Source organism: Lytechinus variegatus, chromosome 2, assembly GCF_018143015.1.
Source record: "Lytechinus variegatus isolate NC3 chromosome 2, Lvar_3.0, whole genome shotgun sequence".
In the NCBI taxonomy this organism is placed as follows: domain Eukaryota; kingdom Metazoa; phylum Echinodermata; class Echinoidea; order Temnopleuroida; family Toxopneustidae; genus Lytechinus; species Lytechinus variegatus.
Window position 1 is genome coordinate 60,413,159 of NC_054741.1, and position 27,267 is coordinate 60,440,425.

Sequence of the window (27,267 nt, forward strand, 5' to 3'; positions counted from 1 at the left end):
GCCGGGGGCCGCCGATCGAGAGGGCAAAATTCACCAAAATTGTGCACGAAATCCTTCAATTTTATTCTAGAAAATGCAAAAGCTCCCCATCACAAGCCCCCTCGCTCTTAAGTTTCTTCGAAAATTTAGGTCTTGCAGCCCCACCCACTCCCGGATTTTTTTTTTTTGCAAACGTCCATGAATAACAAAAGCTGGGATGAACCAGAGCTAGCTGCCATCTCGATCTGATTAGTAACAGGTAATGGGAAGAAGTTTTGGAATCTAAAATACATTAGTGCTATATCATATGAGCTGAAATAGTATCAGACAAAACGCTTTCCAATCATGCCAATGAAAAGGAATAGAGGAAAATACGGGGCTGTGAAAATATCTTAAGATTTTTTTTTATAGTTGAGCAGTACTGTAACGCTTATTTTTTCTTTTATATTTTTTATTTACATTTTTATTCATATCTCGGATAATATGAGTCCGGTTAAGAAGACACTTTCACAGATGATTTTATTTTTTTCATGTCTAAACATTATCTCTAAGTTGCTTTCGAGTGGGATTCATCATTTTCACAACATGAATTATAATCCTCTACACATGATTATTCTGTGTATAATTTTCTGAAAACATGTCTATATTGAGTTGAAATGACCTTGGTATTTTCTTTAGGGCACTGTCTTGTTATCACTGTATCAACTCAATTTATATTGAGTTGAAAATGAAATAATTGAAACAAGTTTCTCGAGATGTTATGGTTTCTGGGCTTGACAGCTATGACATAGATCTCGGGGGGGGGGGCTCTTCCATTCACGAGTGGATACCTTGCGCGACCATGGGGTCTCGAAAAGCACCCTAAACACGTAACAAAACGATACTCTTAGTAAATATTCCCTGAAATGAACCCCTAAACAAGTACAGGAATGTTTTATTGTTACGGGTCCTTCGGTCGTCTGCTTTACCTTATTTGGTTTAGTACGACCCCCACCTTCTAAACCTTGCGCAAATCGGACTCTAAACACGAAGTGTTGGGGCAAAAAGGACATCCTTTATAGAACATTTTAATTTTGTTTTATCATCCCCACAAATTCGACCCAAAACACGTAATTTTCCTAGCGAAATAGATACCCTTTTTTCATTATTTTTGTGTTTTTGACACCCTTATCACGTTACGTACGTAACGTGCCATATCGTGAAAAAGACATCCTTTTTCGTGTTTTTTTTTTGTGGTCGCGCATGGTATCCACTCGTCAATGTAAATGCCCCCCCCCCCCGGGCATAGATTCCATTATGTTGCTCGAATAACTAGTGTTCACGCGCGTGAGTGATATCGGGTCCGGTCTGAGCGTTTCTGGGCGACCGCGCGTTTGTTAGACGACACAGCCAGCATCATAGAGTTATAAACCTAATCATTGGTGGACCACTATCAATTTTCTATTCGCTTTTAGTCTGAAATGTATTCATTAAAAGTTTGAACGTTATCTCACTGTAATAAGATGGAAAAGGAGCTTATCAAAGGTATGTTTCACAGAGGAACACTGTTCGTCAAAAGACGCGAGGCTTACTATGATAATGTATTTGCCCCGTCAGGGGCAAAATTTTTCATTTTTGACAATGGAAATGATAACTATCAGGCAGAAAAGTGCCTTCGTTTACTTTTGTCCTTAAATAATTTATAATTTTTCTACTTTCAGGGGGCACATTGGGGGGGGGGGCAAAATCTCGTTTTGCCCCCCCAAAATTTTATTTGGGGGGGCAAGTGCCCCCCTGCCCCCCCCCCCCCCGCTTCCGGCGCCCTTGTACTAAGGAGAAACGCGACAGATTTTATTTGTAGCTTCTTTTATCGGAGTGATGAGAGCTGTTCCCGCCTGAACTGTCGGCGTAATAATTGTCGAATCCCGGATAAAACTCAACTGCTCCCGCGCCATCAGCTGCATAGATTGTTGTGTTCTACGGCCACTTGCAACAGGTGGGAATTTCGGGATTGGCCTTGAAAAAATATTTAGCCCCAACTTTTTCTGTCTCAATGAATATAATTTGCACCTAAATTTTAGGTGCAAATTTTTTTTGGATAACTTTTTTTTTTTTTGCTTGTCAGTTTTTTTTCCTGCGTCCCCCCTAAATTCACGTGGACCCCCCTGAAACGTGTGTTGTCCCCCCCCCTTTTGGTTGTCAAAATTTTTTGGTTAGCAACTCCTTAAATTTTGGTTTTTGGGGGGCGCTCCTATTTTTTACCTATGTCCATCCCAAAATTTCAGGTCGACACCCCCTTAATTTTTTGGCTTCCGCCCCACCAATGGTCACACTTGCTACGACTTCCAACATTTAAATCAAAAGATAATCTTGATACTGCTATTAATCCCCCTCAGACTGGTTCCCTTTTTGTGGGACACATTGTATAATCTCCCAGCAGAGAATGCAAATTATCAACTTGATATTTTTTTTGTAATTCACAGCTTCATCTCTATAGGACTTTCCCGCGTTTATACCATGGTCACATTTGTTCTACGGCGGCCGTACGGCGAGTCGAAAACAGCCGTTTTATCAATTTTGATTCAAACCACCTATATGTAGTTAGACAAATAATGTTAAAACGGCTGTTTTCGACTCGCCGTACGGCCGCCGTAGAACAAATGTGACCATGGCATTAATTACAATATCACAGGAATGGAGATCTTCATAGCTGACCAACGTGTCAATTCAGCAAGGAAAGGGAATAGTGTTATCGCATTTTTAAGGCGTTGTTTCTCATTGTCGCCTATTCATTGACGCTATGACATAACTGCAATCTGAATAAAACAAATTGATCGACAGAATATTGAATATTTATCTTTGAAAAAGTAAGTCTTTAGACTACAGCCCTATTAGCATTGAGAGGGACATCTTTAGGCAGTGATTTGTGATATGTTATCATCATCATGGCTGAGAATTTCCTATGTCTATTCAGGTTCTTTGCGTTCTGCAGAGTTCTGTCTCTGGTAAGTAAATTTATTAATGTTGTCGGTGTTTTGAGAATATAGTGAATAGTGAATTTAGTTATTCTCATATGATAAATAATTATAATTCAAAAATGTTCATGATGTTAGCGGATTTGATTTTTTTTATTTCAATCTGAAAAATGAACGGTTTAAGCACGTTTTTAAATAAAGAACATGAGTTGTGTATTTTAATAATCAAATTAATGCGAATCCGACCATTATGGAGAGGATTGTTGCTGTTACTCTAAATGCGAGCTGAAAAGTTTGGGCGATTTAGACCTAAAATTTGGATATTCTAACCACTTTCTAAAATCTTGAACAGGATTAGCCATCTAACTAAACAACTTTTATTGAAAAAAAAATGCGAGTGCAGAAAAGCACAGAAAAGGGAGACAGATCAAAGACTGTAGGAATTCAAGAATGTGATACATATCGCCCTAATCAAATAATGCGAGCAGAAAATTGTTGATGTTCATGACCGTTTTGTGATCGTGATTGTTTAACAGAAATAATGCAAATGTTAAACTGTCATAACTTTGTAATACTTGTCCGTTTTGGATTGAATGTTTCAGTATTTGCTGTATTATTCTGTTAAAATTATATTAGATTGAGCCTGGAGTACCCATTTAAAGGACAAGTCTACCCCACCAAACAGTTAATTTGAATAAAAGGAGAAAAATCCAACTAGCAAAACACTGAAAATTTCATCAACATCGAATGTAAAATGAGAAATTTATGACATTTTAAAGTTTTGCTTAATTTCACAAAAACAGTTATATACACATCCTGAATGGTATGCAAATTGGCAGACTGATGACGTCACCCACTCACTATTTTTTTTTTATTTTATGACATGAAATATGAAAATTTTTAATTTTCTCCTCATTGTCATGTGAAACAAAATTTTATTACTCCCTGGACATGTAGAATTACCATTATTTTAACAGTTTATGGTTAAGTCAAGTTGGTTCTTATTTTCATATCTGTAAAAATTGAAATATTGTATAATTCAAACAATAAAAACAAAAGAAATAGTGAGTGATGGACATCATCGACTCTCTAATTTGCATATCGCTGAGTTGTGCGTTTAACTGTTTTGTGAAAATAAGCGAAATTTAAAAATGTCATAACTTTCTTATTTTACATCCGATTTTGATGAAATTTGCAGCGTTATGTTTGTTTGATTTTTCTCTATCGATTCAAATCAACAATGAGGACAGAGGGCGCCATGAGGAACGACGGCATCACGCAATTTGGAGGTGCTGAATAATTCGTTAAAATCCTACGAAATCCACGGAATGAACTGCAAATAATAACTGATTTTAACATGAAATGAGTGGAAACAAGGAAAAGAACAAAAGAGGGCCATATTTGTTACGATCTAACAAGTTTACGAGAGATTTGAACATGTCTAATAATCAAGTCACCATGGAAGAGGACCATGCATTAGAAGCTGGCAAGACATCAGACATGGTAACACGTGCAGATTTTCAAAAACTGTCTAACCAGATTCTACAACGGTTGGATACATTGGGCTCTCAGATGACTGCTATCAAGAAGGATATTTCAGGAATGCATACAACACTTGCTGATCTACAGGTTGCAGCAGCAGATTCGGCTTCAAGAATAAGCGCAATTGAAAACCAGGAAATTCCGAAGCTAAGAAAGGAGAAAAATGCTATGGAAGCACAAATTAAGGATTCAATCCTTGCTCTGGAGCTACACGATCGCAAACTCAACCTTCTGCTGTACGGAATAGAAAAGGAGAAAGACGAAAATATTGAAAGGAAAGTAAGAAGCAGCATACAGAAGTTAGGTTTTACCCAGGAGGAAACGAGTAAAATTAAGTTCGTAAACGCCCACAGGCTTCCAAGACGTCAGATTCAGGGGGAGCAACGCAGAGGTCCGGATCCAATCATCGTTCGTTTTATGAGTATGTTCGATCGCGATGAAGTATTGAAAAAATATCAGCAAAGTCAGCTGAAGAAAAATCACCATGCTCAACCAAGTTCTGATAGTCCACGGCTTCGAGTTGTCACAGATCTTCCATTACAATTGAAAAAGCGACGGTTTGAGTTGGAAAATCACGCCTATCAATTGAGGAAAAATGAAAATAAATCAACAAGAATCCGTCTAAATGGAATCAAGCTAACCCTAGAGTGTCGAGTAAAGGGATCAACATCACCTTGGACAGCACTTGTAAACGCTTGAAAAGAAGTAGGTGAGCAAGCCTCTGTACAACCACATATTTATCATGTTCATTGATTCAATGTAAAACATTCAACAAAATATTGTAAAAATGTGAGCACCTTTGAAAGAAAATATATCATGAATATCTAATTTCACTGTAAAAGATTTTTTTCACAGTGAGTATGGATAAAAAAAATCCATTGGTTTGTTTTGATATTCTGAAAATATTGAATATATAGAAATCAATACTATGATTGTACAAATCCAGGACAGTTTCTCAAAGAAAATACAGAATTAATTCAAAACATTATAAAGCAAAGAAAGATAATCAAAACATTTTTTTTTTATCATGTTCATTGATTCAAGGTAAAACATTCAACAAAAGATTGTAAAATGTGAGCTCCTTTGAAAGAAAATATTGTATCATGAATATGTAATTTCACTGTAAAAGATTTTTTTTTTCTTCACAGTGAGTATGGATGAAAATTCCATTGGATTGTTCTGATATTCTCAAAATACTGAATATATGGAATAATAATACTATGATTGTCCAAATCCAGGATAGTTTCTTAAAGAAAATACAGAATTAATTCAAAACAGTATAAAGTAAAGAAAAAAAAAATTTAAAAAAAATATGGCTATCATAGATGGGAAACAACTATGACAAATAAGTTTCCACTTTATGGTTGAAATAGATAGATAGATTCACTAAATAACAAAATGCCAAAGGAAGGTATAGACTAAGATGAATAGTAATTGCTATAAATGTATATTGGTTATGTGCTATGGTTTTTTTTTTAAACACATTAAGTTGAAATGTAGAACAGCCAGTATTCATCTATGTATGCATACAATTTCATGTAAAAAATAAGAAAAGTGACTTTTATTTCAGTACATTGATGTATTTATTGTATCATTCACTCAAACAGCACAGACCACAGATTTTTTGCCACAGATATACGCATGGCACGTGGTGATACTATCTTAAGACATGAAATTTTATTTGACAGATTGTACAATGAATAATACTCAACATTAAAAACATCCAATGCGTAGATAGTGAAATAGACATAGGCTTGTGAAACTAGAAAAAGTGGAATATAATGACTTCATAGCTTGTAAGAGAAAGTAGTCTTTTTCAAGTTTGACAATTTTGAAATAGAATGATCTAATTATATTAATACGAGAGAAAAAAAAGTTGTGACATTAAAAATGTTCTAATTAAACGTAAAGAATATATATATATTTTTGAATTAAATTCAGAACGAAATGGAAATAAAAAAACATGATTCCATTCATTCACTTCATACAATTCTTGCAGTCATTAAGTATAGTTTAAAGTGCTTGAGCTAGTATGTCCGCATAATCATGATGCTTGGACGAGAAATCGAGTGAATCAATTATAGTTTTTTTACAGAGAGTCAAGATATTTTTTTTATATTTTTCAAAAGGAAGATTTTTTTTTCCTTGTATATTTACTTGATAAATACTGTAAACATTTTCCGGAATATTAATTATGAAAAGAGCATTCATATGACTGTCAAATGACAAGAGATCAATATTATTGTGTGTATTAAGCGAGACCATAAGAAATAGTCATGTTTATCATGCATTTTACATAAGTATTTTCAAGATGTATTTTTACCTCGGTTATGTTTCTTTGAAAAAACTAATACGAAGAGATCTGTAACTCAATCGATGAAAGTAGCACCACTATTAGCAATTTGCTTCAGCTTAATTTTGTCGGAAATGTTTAAAAGCTGATGGAAGACTGATCAGGAAGTAAACTGAAGAAAATTTGATTTATGTTTATGGCATTTTAGGTAATTAGGTTGAACACGGACATATTTTTTTTTTTTTTTTTGAGAACTCAATAGGCCAAAGTTGCTGTAAATAGCATATATATATATATTATTAACATTTCCCGTACTTTTTCATTATTTACAATTGCATCTACTATAAAAAAAAATATATATATTTTAGGGTTTCGAAGCTTTTACCCTTTTCATTTGGACAATTATAATCACACTCTACAGCACCGGAATCGCTGTTCGCCTATTCTCATTTCAATGATCCGTGTTCATCTTAATTTATTCCTACATTGCATTTAACTTTGTTATGTTAAACGGTTGTAAATTCCCGGTCACACACTAGATATCCTTTTTAGGAACGAATGCCGGGAAAGAATGCTCTTTCATGAAATAAGGGCAAGGTTCAAGCTCTTTACATATTTTACGTACTTATGTAAGAAATGGATTTCGTAGGAGACCCCATGGGAAGCCCTACTCTCCTTTGTTATGTGTGGTATTTATGTAGGGAAACGCAGTGCGAGTCTCTTGTCTTGTTCAGGTGTTGTTTTGGTGTCGTCTTTTATGTTTAGAGTGCTTGTTAGATTACTCTTATTTTTATCTTATTTTTTCCTTCTTTCATTGTCGGAGGAGAGGGTTTCGCCTATGATGGTCATGGTCGTTCCCACCTTGCCTCTTGCCCACAGCATGAAGCTTACTCTTCGGAGTTGCCCTGGGTTTTTGGGAGGGTTTGGGGTGGGAGGGGACGGGGGCCTCAAGTATTGGGATCCCCTTTGGTGGGTGATTGGCTCCGGTGTTCGGCTATTTGTTTTATATCGGTTTTTTCATGAGTCTCCAGATTAGTTGTAAATTGATCTCCCTCAATGTGAAAGGAATTAGAGATAGTGATAAAAGAGACCGTATCTTTTTTTGGTGTAAAGATAAAGGGGCCGATATTGTCTTTTTGCAAGAAACCTTTAGTACTAGGGAATGTGAGGATAGATGGGATTCATCGTGGGACGGCACAAGTTATTTTAGTCATGGTTCATCTCATGGCAAGGGTGTATTAGTTTTAATTGCGCCAACGGTAGATATAGAGATATTACAAGTCTTAAGAGACAATGAGGGTAGATATATATTCATAGATTGTAAGTTTCAAGGGGTTAGGTTGATTTTAGGAAATGTGTATTTTCCTACAAGAAATTTTGAAAATGAACAATTGCAATTTCTAAAACAAATACGAAATACTCTTGCTAAGTTGAATAAAGATAGATACCCTGTTATAATAGGTGGTGATTTTAACATGATCAGGGACAATAATTTAGATTATAATGGACAATCTCTAAATAGGATTTCAAATAGATTTAATCGAGACTTTGGAAAATTTATGGAAGACTTTCAATTTTTTGATGTTTGGAGGGTTCGACATCCCTGAAAAGACAATTTACATATATGCAAAAGAACCCCTTCATGCAAAGCAGACTTGATTACTGGATAATTTCAGAATGTTTAGAGGAAATGGTTATAAAGTGCGATATAATTCCATCTGTGGCCCCTGATCATCATTCAATTTTTGTACACTTATTCGACAAAAGAAAAAATAACATTATTGGTAGGAAGAGGTCATATTGGAAGTTTAATAACAGTTTATGTGAAAATGAAGATTATGTTAAAGAATTAAGGAAAGAAATTCATGAATTGAGAAATGAATTGCAATCTGAAATAAAAGATAAAAGGTTGTTATGGGATTTTCTAAAAATGAAAATTCGAAGGTTCACACAAAAATTCTCGAAAAAATTGGCTGATAAAAGAAGGATAATGAAAGCGGATTTAGAAAGAGAAATACAGTTTTTAGAAGAACAATTGAAAGATCGTACTGATGCAAATACCTTAGAAAAACTAGAAAATACAAAAGAGAAATTAAGGGTAATCTATAGTTATGTTAATGAAGGTATTAAGGTTCGATCTCGTGCCTCCTGGTATGAATGTGGTGAAAGAGACTCGCGTTATTTCAACCAGTTGATGCAAAGTAATAAAAGAAAAACCACAATTAAAAAAATTAAAACCACAGATGGAAACATCTGCTGTGATTACAAAAGAATAAATGAAGAAATCAGAGAATTTTACAGTAGGTTGTATGATAAAGTAATGTGCGTGTGTTCAGATAACCTCTTTGATGAATTTTTTCAAGGATTACCTAAATTGGCGGAGTCATCTCGAGAACTTTGTGAAGGAGTAATAACTAACAAAGAATGTCTAGAAATTTTGAAAGAATTGAAACATAACAAATCACCTGGAAATGACGGTCTTTCTTCGGAGTTTTACTATACTTTTTGGCCAGATATTGGAGATTTAGTAAAAGATGCTTTAAATGAGGCATATTGGTCCGGGGAATTGGCTTCGTCGCAAAAACAAGCAGTTATTACGTTAATCGCTAAAGATGGGAAAGATCCTCTTTTATTGAAAAATTATAGACCTATATCACTTCTTAACGTAGATTATAAAATTTTAACAAAAATTTTAGCTAAGCGAATCAAGAAAATACTTAATGAAATCGTTGTGGGGGATCAGGTGGGTTACATACAAGGTAGAAATATTGGTGAAGCCATTCGTACTATAGATGATGTTATTTTTCATACATCCCATTTTAATCTACCTGGCTTTTTGTTTGCCATAGATTTTGAGAAGGCCTTTGACTCGTTATCACATCATTTTCTTCAAAAGGCTCTGACGGCTTTTGGTTTTGGTCCATCCTTTCAGAGATGGGTCAAAGTTTTGTATACTGATACTTTAAGTTGCGTTTTAAATGAAGGAAATTCCACCGGCTATTTTGAAATAAAAAGGGGGGTAAGGCAGGGGGATCCGCTTAGTCCTTACCTCTTTATTTTGTGTATTGAAGTAATGGCTCATAAATTACGAAAAGATAATCTGATTGAAGGAATTAAATTTGGAGATGAGGAAATTAAATTAGCTCTTTATGCAGATGACATGACAATTTTTGCTCGTAATGTACAATCAGTGGATAGGCTAAAAGTTCTATTTGCAGATTTTGAAAAACTTTCTGGATTAAAAATCAATAATGACAAAACTAAAGTATTAAAATTAGGTTCATGCCAACATTTGCATTATGACTTCTCCTTCGGCGAGACCGTGGATTTTCTTAAAGTTTTAGGAGTATTTTTCACCTTAGATGAACATAAGAAAGAAGATCTTAATTACAAAGAAATCTTAAGCAAAATTAAAACACTCTTGAACTTTTGGAAGCTAAGAGATATAACGCTCATGGGGAAAATTCAACTATTGAAGGTGCATATCTATTCTAAAGTCCTCTTCCGAGCGTCTCTTACTCCTGTTCCTAAGTGGGTTTATGAGTCATTGGATAAATTAACTTTTGATTTTTTATGGAAAGGTAAGAAAGACAAAATTAATAGGAATACAATGTTTTTAGACTATAAGCAAGGAGGATTAAAGATGTTAAACTTCCCTGTACAGGTAAAGGCACAGCGAATAATGTGGATTAAAAGACTTTTAAATAAAGATGAAGATATGAAATGGAAACGGTACTTTAATTTTGCCACTAAACATTTGGGTGGAGATTTGTTATTTTCATGTGACTATATACCAGGTTTATTGAAAGTAACAGCTTCCAAATTTTACATGGACTTATTAGAAGAGTGGGTAAATATAAGACATACTAGAAGTACAGAGTTTGGGAAAGTGGTGATTTTTAATAATAAGCTTGTTCGATATAAAGGGAGTTGTATATTTGATAAGATTCTATACGATAAAGGGGTTTATAGACTGCATCATATTTTGGACAATAACGGTAAACTAAAATGTGATACACATTTTCTTAATTTGAATTTAGATGCAAATGATGTTGAAAAGATTAAGCATATTTATGCCTGTTTACCTGTTAGTTGGAAGAACAATAGTGAAATGAATGCAAAGCATAACTCTGGAATCGATTTCAATTTGGGTAAGAAAATTACTAATTTGATGTTTTTAAAATCAAAAGAAATATACGAACAGCTGTTATATAAAAATGAAATTAAACCTTCCATTTTTGACAGAATTAGAACGAATTATGATCTTACCAATAAGGAAATAGAAAGTATATTTTTAAGACTAAGATATTGCACACTGAATAGTCGATTAAGGGAGTTCCAGTATAAACTCTTGCATAATATTTTATACACTAACCACCACCTTTTCCGTTTTGGTCTTATTTCGACCAATTTATGCTCATTTTGTGAAAGGGAAGAAGAAACATATGAACATCTATTTTATACTTGTGAATTTTCAAAATCACTTTGGGATCTATGTGCAGGAAGTTTAAATTTTGAAATAGATAAATTTAGTTGGCAGGAAATTCTTTTCGGGAAGCAGGAGAAAAGTAAAGGTAAATATCAATTAATTAATCATGTCTTGATTTTAGTTAAATATCTTATTTACAAAAACCGAGAATTAAAAAAACCTCCTTCATTGATTGAAATAAAAAATAGTATTAGGGGGGATCAAAGAGAAGAAAAGAAATTAGCAACAAAGAGGGGGACTCTTACAATCCATTTCTGTAAATGGGAAAACTTAAATTATATTAGACCATATACTGGAGCCCAGAGCCAGTTCTCCACCGGATAGGGGATGGGGGTGTTCAAGGGAGGGTTGGGGGGGGGGGGGAATGACAAGGGCTGAGAAAAAAAGAAAAAAAATTCATAATCCTTTTTTCTTTTATCCTTTTTTCTCTCTGATCATGTCATATTTTGTTAATAGTTCATTTTGTAATTGCTGAAACGCATTAGTATATTAATTTCTAGTATTTTTGAAGTTTGATGTATAAGTTGTATAATTATATTGTAATGGATTTATTGTATAATTTATAATTATGTTTCAAATAGTTTGTACAAAGTATGTATGTTGATTTGAGAGAATATAATAAAACATCCTTTAAAAATCAACAATATTTTCTGAGGTGGACTTGACCTTCAAGCTATTATCAAATAATATACCCATTGAAGGAAATGGTTTTCGTGTGATCAAGTAGAATGGGATTTTATTACACGGCTCAAGCAGCATTCTTTTCTCTTACATGTCTTATATCAGAACGAATGTTTTCTTTTTCTTGTCTAATTCAGATACTTCCTTCCATTAATGGATATCCCTTATGCACACAGGCGATATTAGGAGGTATGTTCAATAATATATAGTGCGTCTAAAGTTGAGGATGTTGTAATGAATTAATGGTCAACCGTGGTCAGTCTGTTGTTTGAGCAAATTTCTTGAATTATTGAATTGAACTTTAAAGCATGAGTAAACATGGATTATAATTTTTAGTGCAGTACTTTAACTTTACCGTGTGGCTCTCAGCAGTACATCTATGTTCAGGGGAGTCAGGAGAATAGGGGGTAAGATAAGACTGACATGGGCGGAAACATATATTTAGCGAACCAGTGAGTATCTAAATCCATTTCCTGATGACAAGTATCAACTCGTTGGTATATTAGAGTCATTTACCGTGTTTACACATGACTCGGCTCGAGTGTTGAATCCTCAAGCAGGGTCGAACGCTGCGAAGAGGGCATGCTGTGATCGCGTTTATACTGAAACAAAAAAGGCGAGTTCGACACGGCTCGCGGATCACGAACGGAAGTAGAATGACGTCACAAATGCGGGAAATTTGCCACTGCACTGTACGGCGAGCACCGGAGCTTATTCAGACTCAGCTCAGAGTGTTATTTTCACAACGTTCACATACGTTAAACACTAAACAGCGATCGGAGATAATTTTCTCTTGTAATCTTTGCAATACACAGGTAAGAATTTAGTAAAGCACATATCTATTAAATCAATCTTTTAATTCACAATGTAGACCTAGATCTATTTATTATATAAACTGGTTACACTTCGTATTTCCGAAGCTTCGTAATTCCGAAGGTTCTTTATTCCGAAGGTTCGTAATTCCGAAACACGTAAATTGCCTATACCTCGATGTTCGTTAATCCGAAAACGAAAAAGGGTTCGTTAATCCGAACATTTGTGGCGTAATTCCGACGATTCGTTATTCCGAAGGTTCGATAATCCGAAAACGAAATAAGGTTCGTTGTTCCGAAGGTTCGTTAATCCGAAAACGAAATAAGGTTCGTTGTTCCGAAGGTTCGTTAATCCGAAAACGAAAAAAGGTTCGTTATTCCGAAGGTTCGTTGATCCGAAAACGAAAGTAAGGTTCGTTTTTCCGAAGGTTCGTTAATCCGAAAACGAAATAAGGTTCGTTAATCCGAAAACAAAATAAGGTTCGTTTTTCCGAAGGTTCGTTAATCCGAAAACGAAATAAGGTTCGTTAATCCGAAAACAAAATAAGGTTCGTTAATCCGAAAACAAAATAAGGTTCGTTAATCCGAAAAATGAAAACCAGGAAAGCAGAGGCAAGGGGAGGGGCCGGGGGACACTGTTGCCGTTCAATTATCATATGAGGATGGGAAGGCAAGGGCGGCCGAACGAATTTTCGTTGGGGGTAAAGCCAAAAAATGAAACTCATACGTCAAAATTGGGACTGTGGTGATATTTTCACCTTAAGATTATCATCTGCTTGAAGTCAATGTCTGTTTGATAGTGATTAAGTAGAGAATAACTTTTTTGAAGTGACTTCTTATTATGGCAAAATGTATATTTAGGCTTTATTTTTCGGGAGAGAGTATAATGAGCGAGCGGCTTGGTAAAACAAATTCAAAGGTGAAGTTGTATAACGTTTTTTGTGGTCAGTTATTCTTAAAATGGCATTATTGCGAGGTGTTGCGAGCGTGAATCACAAGCTAAACTTTAGGTTATTTCAATAAAAAATGAAAATTAGTTTTTAAAAATCCGAGCAGATTTCTGCTGTCATTAAAAAGATGTGCATCTAACTAAAGAATTAACACGAGCGCAAAACGCGAGCTTAAACATACTGACCAGAAAAGGAACCTGTTAAAGAAAGCATTTAGTGACCTCTTTAGGATGCATATTTCACCAATCGAATGAGAGTGCGAAGCGCAAGCTGAAATTTATCAATATTCCAGCCTGAAAACTTAACTTAACTTGTATACTTTAAAAAGAGTATTTTATTTCGAAAAAACATGAAAAACGGCATATTTTTATTTTTGAAAAAGGAACTTTCCCATTTTGGAAAATATTAATTCCCTTGTTTTTTATTCCATTTTTGATGCCCCCTGCCTCCCTCCCGGCGGATCCAACTTTCGTCAAATAAAGGGGGGGGGGGGATTTTTTTTTAGCCATCCTTGATCGGCAGTTTAAAGTTGATTTTTGTTTGTTTCTTTGAAAGGGTAGTCCTAACAGTCAATAATTAGCTTTATCATTATAAAATAAAGTAAATATGTAATAACATGATAAACCCTTTTTAAATAATGCGAGCGCGAGCTATATTTTTGTTAATATGATGGGCAATATGTTTGTGATCTTCAAAGCGAGATGCCTATGTAACTAAATTTAGATAATAACTGCTAGCAAGAAGCGCGAACAGAATTTTTAAATATATAAGCTCTGATCTGATCTAAAGGGGACATTTTAAGAACTTTTTGCAGTTAGCCATGAAGACGATCGTGTTTTAGCCAATGGCGGCGGAACGTATTTTTTTTTTTTGGGGGGGCAAAGTAAAAAAAAAGGGGGCCAATAGGGGCAATTTGGTGCAAACGGATATTTTTACCATTAGATTATCATCTGTGTAAAGAGGTTGTGTGTTTTTGTAGTAACTAAATTGAGCACAATTTTTTAAGTGATCACTAAACATGCTAAAGCTATATATTTACGTTTCATTTCTGCGAGCGTAGAGAGCAAGCGGTTTGGGGGGGAAAAGTCAAATCTGAAGATGTAAAATTCACCTTTTTGGTCAATACTGTGAAAAGGGCATCCTTGTGAGATGTTGCGAGCAAATCACGTGCTCAAACTTTTGGAAATTTCATGTGGGCCTAGAATGATGATATTGATAAAGATATAATTTACCCAGGGAAGCCACTTCAGTTCTGAAAACTATTCTCCCAGCTATTATTATTTTTTTTACAAGAATGCTATAGAATGTCCAGTTTTCAGGTTGGAAAATCGGAAAAATTTGGCTCACGTTTCTCGCTCGCATCAAGTATTGTTTATTGAGGAACTCATTCTATTCCTGGTTACAAAAAATAAGTATGAAATGTCCAGTTTTCAGGTTGGAATATCACAAATTTTAAGCTTGCGGTTCGCGCTCTCATTATTTAGTTCGTGAGATATATATTCTATTCATGAGTCACTAAATGCAGTCCTTAAAAGATTACTTTCTGAAGCCTGTTGCATAAAACTTTTTACCTGAGAAAACTCTGGTAAAAACTGAAAACTAAGGTTAGTCTGATTTCCGCCATTGACTTTAGCACAGGGCAAAAACTCTTGTAAAAACAACCTGAGTTTTCTCAGGTAAAAAGTTTCATGCAACGGGCCCCAGGTCAGTATATAAACAAATTACAGCTCGCCCTCGCATTAATTCTTTAGAAAGATACACATCTTTCTCACGATTACAAAAAATGCTCCGAATGCTCACTTCACGTCTTGTTACATGAAATGTCTACTAGTTTCAGCTTGCGATTCGCGCTTTCAACATCTCACAAGGATCATTATTAGTATTATTTTTATTTTTATTACCAGCAGAAGCTGTTATTAAAAATGACATCCCCTCCAATACAAATCCTATTATCTAGAGGTTGCTCGCACGCTTCCAACACACTTGATCCCCTGGATCTTTAATTAAACCATTTGCTTATAGGCAGCAATTGCTCAGATAAAATCGAAATTAGCCTATGCTTGATCAGGGTGCAATTCTTAATGAAATACATGCTTTGGCCCCAACACACATCATCGATCGTTATTACTATCATTGCATAATATCGTGTAATTTTGTAATGACAACATCGTTTTTGTTACCAAAATGAATTATTTTCATTTTCGGAAATACGAACCTTATTTAATTTTCGGATTAACGAACCTTATTTCGTTTTCGGATTAACGAACCTTATTTCGTTTTCGGATTAACGAACCTTCGGAATTACGAACCTTATTTCGTTTTCGGATTAACGAACCTTCGGAATTACGAACCTTATTTCGTTTTCGGATTAACGAACCTTCGGAATTACGAACCTTATTTTGTTTTCGGATTAACGAACCTTCGGAATTACGAACCTTATTTCGTTTTCGGATTAACGAACCTTCGGAATTACGAACCTTATTTCGTTTTCGGATTGACGAACCTTCGGAATTACGAACCTTCGGAATTACGAACCTTCGGAAATACGAACCTTCGCAATAACCGAACCTTCGGAATTACGAAGCTTCGGAATTACGAATGTATGCGATATAAACTAACTGTTATGATCTAGGTCAAGAGGGTTCGACACGGCTTTCTGTTTACACACGAAAAAATTGCCGAGTCTGACTCGGCTCGCGGGTTGAAACCTACGATTTTGGCGGATCAAAAAAGCCGTGTTCGACACGGCTCGCGGATCACAGTGATCGCGTTTACACAGCATAAAATTGCCGTGTTCGACACGGCTCGCGTGTCGAACCCCCGAGCCGTGTCCCTGTGTAAACACGGTGATTGTCGACATTAAAAGAATGTAGCATTATCTTTAGGCAGCGGTGTACCCAGGACTTTCCAAAAGGGGGCAAATTTTTTGGAGGATATTTCGTCCGCTAAAAAATTTGACAAGCGAAAAAAAAAAGATCTTCAACCACAAATAAAGGATTTCGTACCAGAGAAAAATTTGACAAGCAAAAAATAAAAAATAAAAAAAAGTCTGCTTAAAGATAATGGTACATTCTTTTATTTTCGACGATGACTCTAATATACCAACGAGTTGATACTTGTCAACATGAAATGGATTTAGATACTCACTGGTTCGCTAAATATGTGTTTCTTTTTAATATTCATAAAGAACTGTCCTTAGCAAAGCAATGTTGAAAATTAAAGAAAAAATGAGCGAAGCACTTATTTCGTGAATACCAAAGTTCATTTGCCAATGCTTGTAAAATGCACCATTCAATAAAAATGTTTCGTAAAGTTCTGAAGGCACTGACATATCATTTACACATTATTACATATTTACTCACTGTAATGTTCTTCCATTACATTCCAATTAAAGGGATGGTCCGGGCGGAAAGTTTTACAGCTTAATAGAGTATTCACTGAGCAAAATGCCGAAGATTTCATTAAAATCGGATAACAAATAACAAAGTTATTGAATTTTAAAGTTGAGCAATATTTTGTGAAAACAGTCGTCATGAATATTCATTAGGTGGGCTTATGATGTCACATCTCCACTTGTTCTTTTGTATTTTATTATATGAGATTAGGTTTATTCAAATTTTTTCCTCCAAGAACTAAAAAAATTGGATTGACAACTGATTTAGTGCATCATATATTTATAGCTGCAACTTATTTTATCTTAAGGGAGACATATTATTCACACAAGTATGAATGTAATGAAAACATAATGATTTTATGTAATAACATAAGAAAGCGGAAAGTGGAGATGTGACATCATCAGCCCACCTAATGAATATTCATGACGACTGTTTTCACAAAATATTGGTAAACTTTAAACTTCAATACCTTTATTATTTGTTATCCGATTTTGATAAAACTTTTGGCATTTTGTTCAGTGAATTCTACTCTATGTATTAAGATATAAATATTTTCAGCCCGGACCATCCCTTTAAAATTTGATTGCTAATTACTGTCATTGAACGAGGGTTTATACAGCTACCGAGGCTTTCGAGGCTAAAATAGTGTCAACGTTCTTTACTACCAATTACCCTTAGTAAACAGGAGTAATAATAAATATTTGGCCAGTGTGTGTTTGTATAAGATATATCTGTGTAGTGAAATTCGTATTCACTCCGGCAACGCTAGAAATATAATGTGGCAACTCGCGGACCACCGCGGACTGAGGTCCGTGATCCGTGTTGCATCCTTGTAGGTGTAAAAGGGGCTGATGTCTATCGTCGTACATAATATTGTATTATCAATTTTTTGGTGATAATGTGTATGGCTTGATTTGCTCTACAAAGATTTCTCCGCTGATGAATGTCCACAAATATTTCCCGAGTGTACATCGGGTTCTCTGGGCTCCATCGAGATAAACTCGGCTTCGGTGACAGTCACATCAGATGACGGATATGGAGGGAAAGACATATCGACCGTGGACGCCACCGAAGCAACGAACAGTATCGTTAATTGCGGTGACGTTCCCACCTGTGAGGGTGTAGGCTATTTCCTCATTGCCCACTTCTCTACTCTACATTGCTTAGGAATTCAACCAGGTATGGATTCCTTCGTGCCAGCCGGACTTCGCTATATTCTCGCGGTCGTAACCGTACGATACACGGGTAATGTATAAAATCCTCCCATACCTCCAAAGTGAGGGTGACAAGACATATGCTCCGGTGACAATTATTGCTCCGGACTTCATTTCGTCCACACGGGTCGTGTGGTCCAGTGGTTAGAGCATTGGACTCATAATCGGAAGGTTGTGAGTTCGAATTCCACATCTGCCATTGTCTCCACTTAAATAAAAAGGCCCGAGAGTGATATCTGTCGTCTATAACGTCAGCCATTATGACTGATTAACCTAGACGTAAAATATTTCATAGGTAATTGGTTATATAGCAGCTTGGCGTTTACCAGCAAAATGCTGTCCTGCCGAGATCCTACGGGAGTTACCACAAACAGGAATAGGGCTGCAATGGGGATTTATGTTAGGTTTAGGATAGGGTATAGAGCTTAAATTCAGGGTTGAAGTTGGTCATTCCATAAGTGTGTTGAATTGACAGCGGAGCAATAGTCGCCGGAGCAAATGTCATGGATTCCTCCAAAGTAGGCAACTAATTGGGTTCTTGTTATGTTTCTCATTGGCGAATGGGTCAAACAATAGGGAGTTTTCGCACTCGACGCGGAATCAACCCAAGCACGCGGCGAAAGAACTAACGCATTGAAAATGCAAGTCAAGTCACAACGAAAACCTGGGTTCTTTGTCGAAAATGGGTGAATCGGAGCGGAACAGCACTTTCTCCGACTTTTCAGAGCTGACGAAAATTAAGTTTGTCCAAAAAGTCACAGAGGAATCTGCTGTTTTTCGAGTCACTGACCCTTGAGAAAGACTTCATTGTTAAAAGGCATTTAGTAATAGATTATCTACGTTCCAGAAAGCGTCTGTATAGTGCTTTGGTATTGCAAAACCTCGCTAATGATGATAATTATGACACATCTAATGTGGAGTCAATCTTGCGTAATCATTTTTCATATGGGAAATTTTAACAAATATAATTTCATTTGCAAGACAATGTGGGAAAATGCCATAATCAGTTCGCCCATTCTGTATTCATGACGGCATTGTAACAAATTTTAATCTACCTGTTAATAAAATATCACGGGATTTTATTTTCTTCAACATTTTGATTGCTTGGTTAGTCTTATCGTGGACCTACTATAGGTCCATGGTCTTATTTAAGCTTTCCCATTGTATTCATGAATATCCCATCCGCTGTGTAATATGTTACACTGTCTTCTTTTATGGTGGTTTGTTGGGCGACCAATAAATAATGAAATGATCACATTATTGTAGGCTGCCACCAAAGGAGGGGGAAGGGGCAACCCAGGGCCCTGGGTATGATTTTTTTTAAGAGGAAGTGCTGGTTTGGGGGGAAAGATAAAGGTGATTTTTTTAATTGAAAACAATGAATAAAGCAGGAGAAAAGAAGAAAACGAAGGGAGAAAAGGGAAGAAAAAAGGAAAAGTCTCAGTATTAGAGATATGAGTCATGTATTACCATCTTGTCCCCCCCCCCCTGAACATTTGAAGTAGTTAATGTTAGAATGAATCCAAGTTGCCTAGACATTGGTTATCAGACACTAATTAATAAAGTCTTTAATGAATTATGCAGGCCTTTTATCCAAATGTCCACAGTCGAATTTATTTGTGTTTTATATGTCATGTATTATTATAGGCTTTGCTTCGTAATCTATTGTGTGTTTTAATGTTTTTATATGTACGGACAGGACCCCTCGGAAGAACAATAAGCCTACTTGTTATTGAAAGGGCTATATGCCCTGCATAAAGAAGACTAGAAGAATAAATAAATAAATAAATAAATAAATGAAGGTCTCTGATATTGAGATCTACACAGAACTATACGATCATTTCAGTAAATAAAATCTCTTTTTTTGGACAATTGAAAGATGAATTTTCATATTGACGACAAGCTGTTTTGTTTAAACCCAGGAATGCAAGGAGTCAGTACGTTTCAAGAGCGATACGACGGTCATTTTTATCACTCAGTGTACCGCTTTGGTTCGGGGAATAACGAATGCAGTTCTTTCCGAGCTATGTCGGAGCATCAGCTCCCGTTTGCAACTGACACATCAATCCTGTCCTCAATTCCTTGCGCTTACATTTATACAACCACCAACGGTGTAGACACAACGGATGATCTCACAGAGTCGACCTCCCATTCCCCCGTCTCCACTCTAGCTCCGTCGCAATCTATACATGCTATACCAACGTCTGATCAAGGAGGTATCACTGTAAGTCCTTGGTCTGATCGCGACTTGATCACATCCGTAACAAGTGATACCACAACGGGTGATCTAGAGGAACAACCTCTCCATCCTCCGTCTCACCATCTATTCTACATTCACCACCTTCTGTACCAATGTCTAATCGCACTTCGATCCCAAAGGTGAGTTTTAATTTGTCAGCTTGTTTAAGATTGTAGTTAAAAAGGTAACATGCTGACTGATTATGACAAAGAAAAGAAGCAAGACAGTGATTTGTTATCGAAATCTGGTGAAGGATAATAGATAGCTTTGAACTTTTGAAGAGTCCTGTTTCACGAAAAAAAATCAACAGTATTCCTTCTTTTTTTCTATTAATTGCATGACAACGGTCCAAGGTCAGCTGTGAGATTTCAGTAAACTCAAGTGTGAGTTCAATAGTACTTGACCTTAAAGCAGCCTGGTGGGTGTTTCATAAAGCTGTTCGTAAGGTTTAAACGACTTTACGCACAACTGGAACATGTTCTTAGGTCATAACTCAATGACATAGGGATATCGCATAGCACAAGAAAGGATCGCCAGTCGTTCGTAAAGTCATTCGTATCTTACGAACAGCTTTATGAAACACCCCCTGGGATATCGAAAGTTTATTAGTCTACTTGAATCAATTATCAACCCTCATAATTGCTTAAAATTGGAAGTTAATCTCAGATAGTGGTGGGTACCACTCCAAATTAGATTGAGACTGACATTAAGTTTTAAACCTTGTGAATTAAGATTTTCAATAGATTGATCCACCAAGACTCGAGTATTTTAATACCTCGGTCACATTTGCTCTACGGCAGCCATACGGCTAGTCGAAAACAGTGGTTTAAACATTTTTTTTCATATATTTCCCGGGCCTAATGACATATTGGCCGATGGGGTGGTGCCATCATCCAGCATGAAAATGTCGAGCAAAATAAAGGGGTTATCAGCACAAAAATGTCATATTACACCCCCCCTTGTTTACCATGGAGATAGCTCCATGTATTTACGGACTGTATAGTAATTGCATTGGTGAATCAACCAGCAGTACATATAAGATTGTATTGTCAGGTTTGCCAGCTGAAAACAAACATTTTCACCACTGACAATAACTACATTTTTTTCAACTTAGGGTCTTGAACTCCTATTCTACCCCGAAATCTTGGAGCAGAGAATCTTTGGAATTGCCACGAATCTCAGCAACGGGCAATCAATCGAAATTGATAGTAAGTTCAATTGCTGAGTATTTCCACACTTCAATGCTAAGATTATAATGGGGTCATACAAATATATATCTATAAAAAAAATTATAATGGGGAATAGAAAATTGTAAATTTTTATGTTTGCCAGGTCTATTCACTTTTTATGAATGATAAACCTAACATCAAAGTCTAATAAACATGTCATCTAGGCCTATATAATCATACAACGCCTCATAGGACTTATACCATGTAATACCCATATACCTATACAGGGGCCGCGGGGGCTGGGGGCTTCAGCCCCCCCCCCCCCCACTTTTTTCCAAAACCGTGTTCGAAAACGTAAAATGACCATTATGCTTGTGATTTTCTGTTTGGTCAGTCCCCCACTTTAAAAACCGTTCCTCGGACCCTGCTATACATAATGATAATAATAATATTTGCCATTTATATAGCGCATGATAGTCAAAAGACATGCACATGTATTTCTTCTATTTCTTATATCGCTCACTAGATATTTACGTATACCGATCCATTCTTCAGGATTTGTGTTCGACTGGATGGAGGAAAACCGACGAGGACGGTAACCAATATTTTTGGCCTTCAAATTATTTCTGCAACATTTTCGAAGGTAGGCTGGTCCAGATTTAGATCTATTATATTGCATCCTTTCTCAATTTTCAACATAGAAAATGACAGAAAATTGTAAGACAATTACAAATAACGATTGACAAAGGATCAATAACATTACAAAAGACCTCCATGAGGGGAATTTTTTTAATTCATGCATAATTAAAGAATTTATTAAGAATTAGATGCATTCTATACCTTCCTTATCTAATTTCAGATATACAAATCAATTATTTATAACGATCATAAATTAATACATAAAAACTTAGAGAGATGTCTTTTTTTTTACTTACTCGAAATTCAAAAATTGACGTTTGAATTTAAAAAGTTTTTTTTAGATGTATGGTTTGAAGATAAAGCAGAAATGAAAACGAAGAAGCATAGGTTTTTATGATCCTGGCACCTGACTAAAAGTAATGTATTAATGTAATTAATACAAAATATGATTATGTAAGAAATAAAATTACTGATGAAATAAGAAAGAAAGAAAGAAAGAAAGAAAGAAGAGGAGAGGAGAAAGAATACCATGAGGAAGACAGATTGATAATATGGAGTGGTGAAGAATTGGGGGGAGGAAACGTTCAGGGCACGTTTATGATTGGGGACATTCTTCTATACTAGATATTATGACTAGCGACCATATTACTCGAGACCCTCTTCTACTTTTATGACCAGTGACCCTCTTTCCTCATTATGACTGCCGACACTCGTTTATTTTATGACTAGCGACCATCCTACTGCCGACACTCGTGACTAGCGACCATCCTTCTACTGCCGATACTCGTTTATTTTATGACTAGCGACCCTACTTCTACTAGTCTGCTAATGGCTCGTGAGGTGGGATCTGCTACTGGTTTGCGAAGCAAACCAGCCTGAAAGGGCGAGCGAAGCAGCCTCAGTAGACCTAGTCTACTATGCAAACATGTTGAATCAGCTGAGGTACACACACTGCAGATGTGGGTCTACATTTGTAGACTATCCTTCTACTGCCGACACTCGTTTATTTTATGACTAGCGACCCTCCTACTGCCGACACTCGTTTATTTTATGACAGGCGACCATCCTATCATGACTGGCGACCCTCTTAATATCTTTTTATACCTGGCGACCCTCTTTTACTATTATGACTTGCGACCCTCTTACACAATTTTGACCAACGACCCTCTTCTTTGATTATGACCGGCGACCCATGATTGCTGTAAATAATGTCTATTTTGACTAAATGACTAGCGGATGAACCCCATCATAAGTTGAGTTCCCCTAGTCAAAGACAAATGCCATATTGAAACTTGAATTCCTGGCTTTGTGAGAGGAGAATAATATTACATTATATGCCATCTGACTGAAAAGGGTATATATCGCGTGTGTCTGTTTTAGTTATCTAGTCTGTTACAAAATTAAGTCTTTTTGGTGGCTGGTCAACCTTATCAACCTTGTCTTGTCCATCTATATTCAAGGTTGGCTGCCCTTAATTGCAAAACGAAATTAATTTCTGCGATTAAGTAGGACTCCTTTTTTATCTATTAGAATTATCACAATATTGTGCATCCAATTGTTATTTCACACAACAGATTAATCAAGTATATTGAATATTTGTAATTAGGCGTGGCCTTCATCTCCATCCTCCATTTCCAATTACCAACCCTAGGTCGGCCCTCTTCTCTTTATCACATACATCAATGACATCCACAAAACTTCAAATTTACTTTCATTCATACTCTTTGCCGATGATTCCAACATTTTCTTTTCTCATGATAACATAAACCAACTTATTAGGATCGTTAACTCTGAACTCATGAATGTGACTGAATGGATCAAGGCAAATAAACTCTCACTTAACTTACAAAAGACCAATTACATGTTATTTAGTAATAAAATAAATAGTTTGCCCGACAATCTCATTTTTGAAAACACTGTCCTTGAAAATGTTTCTGAAACAAAATTCTTAGGTGTACTTATTGATAATAAATTATCATGGAAACCACACATCGATAATATATGCAAAACAATTTCAAGAAATATTGGAATTATCAACAAGCTCAAATTTTTTCTTCCATCTCGTACACTACTTACACTATATCACACCTTAATATTACCATACATTAATTACGGCATTTTGGCATGGGGTTGTGCAATTCAATCACAATTACATAGGATACTTTTGTTACAGAAAAAAGCACTTAGGATAATATTTCATACACATTTCAGATGTCACACAGATAAATTATTTTTTGAAAACAAAATCCTTAAAGTTAATGATATATATCTGTTCCAACTCGGCCAATTTATGTACAAACTAAATAAAGATGATCTCCCCGCAATTTTTTCAATTATGTTCTGCAAAAACTCATCTGTACACGATTATCCTACAAGACAACGAAACTCTTATCACCTACCTCCAACCCGAACTTTACTTGCAAAAAATTCTGTTGTCTTTTCTGGTCCCGTATATTGGAATTCCTTGCCCAACGCCTTTAAGGAATCCCCAAGCATCACAATTTTTAAACATAACCTTAAAAAGATGCTTATTTGTCAATACTTTACACAAACAAGTCAATCTACCATATAACCAAAACCATATACAAAAAAAACCTTTTTTTTTTTTACCTCCCAGCTTACAACTTGCCTGTTTCCGCACCTGCCATGCTCTTCTTTGCACCTCCAATTGTACTTGCACCCCCTTTCTCTCTCCCTACATTTGCCTCTCTGTTCCTCCCTCATAATCACAATTATTGTAACCATGTTGTTATTTTGTTGTTATTTTTATTGTTATTACTAGTATCATTTATTCTAATTTGGTTCACTCTTTCGTTGTTACCTTCGATATATTGTATAGCCTCCTTTTAAACTGTCTTCCGTCTCTCCTTTATACTATAATTTGTAATATACGTATTGAAACTAAGTTACGGGGGCTTGCCTCCCATACAAGCTTCGCTTTTCTTGGCAAGCCCCTCCGTTCTGTTTTATATAGTTATTATAGTCAAAGTTACTTTAGTTTGCATTAGTTCTCATTGTTTATACCTTATTTCGATTGATGTTGTACTTTAAATTTGACTATGTATTGTTTGATTTTGCTGTGCTTTGTGAACGGAAAATGAATAAATCTAAATCTAAATCTAAATCTAGGTTCCACATAAACACCAGTGAATTTAATCATTCCCAAACAACTAAAGCACCTTTTCTAGCCTTCATCCACGCACAGGTGCGGACAACTGAGGTGATGGAGCAGGGGAGGTGACCGTACGTCTTGTTTTTTTTAAGAAATGAAGAAAAGTAAAAGTTTTCCCCCTCAAATAGTCTTAATCCAAAAATTTTCCATATCATTTTTTTTAATTTTCATCAGACATTTTTTCACCTTCCACTATTTTTGAAAATTCCGATCTGCCTAAATTCTATCATCCCCCATATCTTTATTTAATGCGCTCTACTTCGTTTTTGCGCCATTAAAAAAATGCCGTTATGACTTTCCTTTTTTGGCGTAGTAACTCCCCCCCCCAGACACACACACACACACACACATGAAATGCACACATACCCACCCACGCACACCCTCACACACTCCCTTCCTCTCCCCACACACACTTTCGGCTCAGCTTCCCAGCCACCTTTATCAGCATTCAACACCGCTCCGCGGCCCCTGGGAAGGACTACGATGCGAGAGAATTTAATTTTTAGCAGATCCGATGTATTTCATCACGTTGTGTGGTAAATTAAATAAAATGACGGATGGTGCTTGGAATTTCATCAAATTCTTTTAAAAAAATGGTTTACCCATTATTGGGTAAAATGGTAACATCGATGTTGGATGGGTAAAGAGATGTTGATATAATCAAATAAAGAATTTTACACAGTGTTGCGTTGAAATAGCCCAATATGGGGTTAAAAAAAGATACCCAACAAACATGCATGTTCCCTTTCTCCCCAATTATGGGTGAAATTTTACTCAGTATTTTACACCCAACAAAGGTTCCTTTTATATCAAATAAGTTGCTTTTAATTTTCATTCCAGTCCATCAGAGCGTAGAAATGTATCAAAAATCCAATCGGGCATTAAAATTCTCTCTTTTTTATTGTTATTTTTGAATAATTGTTATTGGTTATCTTACCATGCAATGTATATAGGCCAAAATGAAACTGCGGAGAGGCCTGTTCCTGTCATATTAGGCATTGCTTCATCCTCGCATCTTGCTGAACTCTACAACAATATCATCTCAAAGGATGCCACCATCAATGCCAGTACTGATACTATTCTACGAGTTGCGAGTAATATCATAACGGCAGCTGTATTCATTGGTAATGTGTCGGTCTCGCTTCCCTTTAGTTTCAACCTTACACATTCTATAGTGAGTATCACGATTATTCTACGATCTGTTATTATTAAAAAAGCTATGCAAGCAAAGAATATGTCGTTGTAACATTTTTCCTTCTTTCTTTCGTTGGATAAATCTGCAACGAAAACGAATAAGAAATAATGAAGAGGTATGAACGGTATATCATCGGGTAGTTTGGAAAAATATTCGCTTGACCGGTGTTACATTGCGTCTCCTTCGAATCGATGAATCTATTTTATTCAATTTTTGATTATTTCCGTTTTACTATGATAATAAATATGTAGTGCCGCAAATATTATATTAGATTAAAAAAACGTCAAAACGATGTATACCATTTCTCATACAAATTTGTGAAGAAAAACATACTATGATTTATTTACTATTCCTTTTTTTAAGTTGCCATCTCTTTATAGTCAACAAATGAGCTTTTTATAGGCAATTGCTGTATTGAATTCCGACCGTCTTAATTCCAAACGTTAATTCTTTATGGGCATTTTTCTTCTTCACATTTCACTGTATAGATGCTAACTCATGAGTTCTCTTCCCCATCCTGTCGCTTCTTTCATGAACAGACCAG

At 35.8% G+C, this 27,267-nt stretch overlaps 1 protein-coding gene across 1 annotated transcript; it reads left to right on the top strand.

The window, feature by feature from the left end:
* Window positions 1–2,652: 2,652 nt before the first annotated feature.
* On the top strand, window positions 2,653–27,267 carry LOC121408522. Its single transcript, XM_041600007.1, has 8 exons — window positions 2,653–2,963; window positions 12,076–12,127; window positions 18,023–18,340; window positions 20,232–20,688; window positions 21,663–21,756; window positions 22,244–22,360; window positions 26,482–26,702; window positions 27,212–27,267. The coding sequence occupies exons 1-7, from the start codon at window positions 2,904–2,906 to the stop codon at window positions 26,521–26,523; spliced, it is 1,140 nt and encodes a 379-aa protein (XP_041455941.1). The 5' UTR covers window positions 2,653–2,903; the 3' UTR covers window positions 26,524–26,702; window positions 27,212–27,267.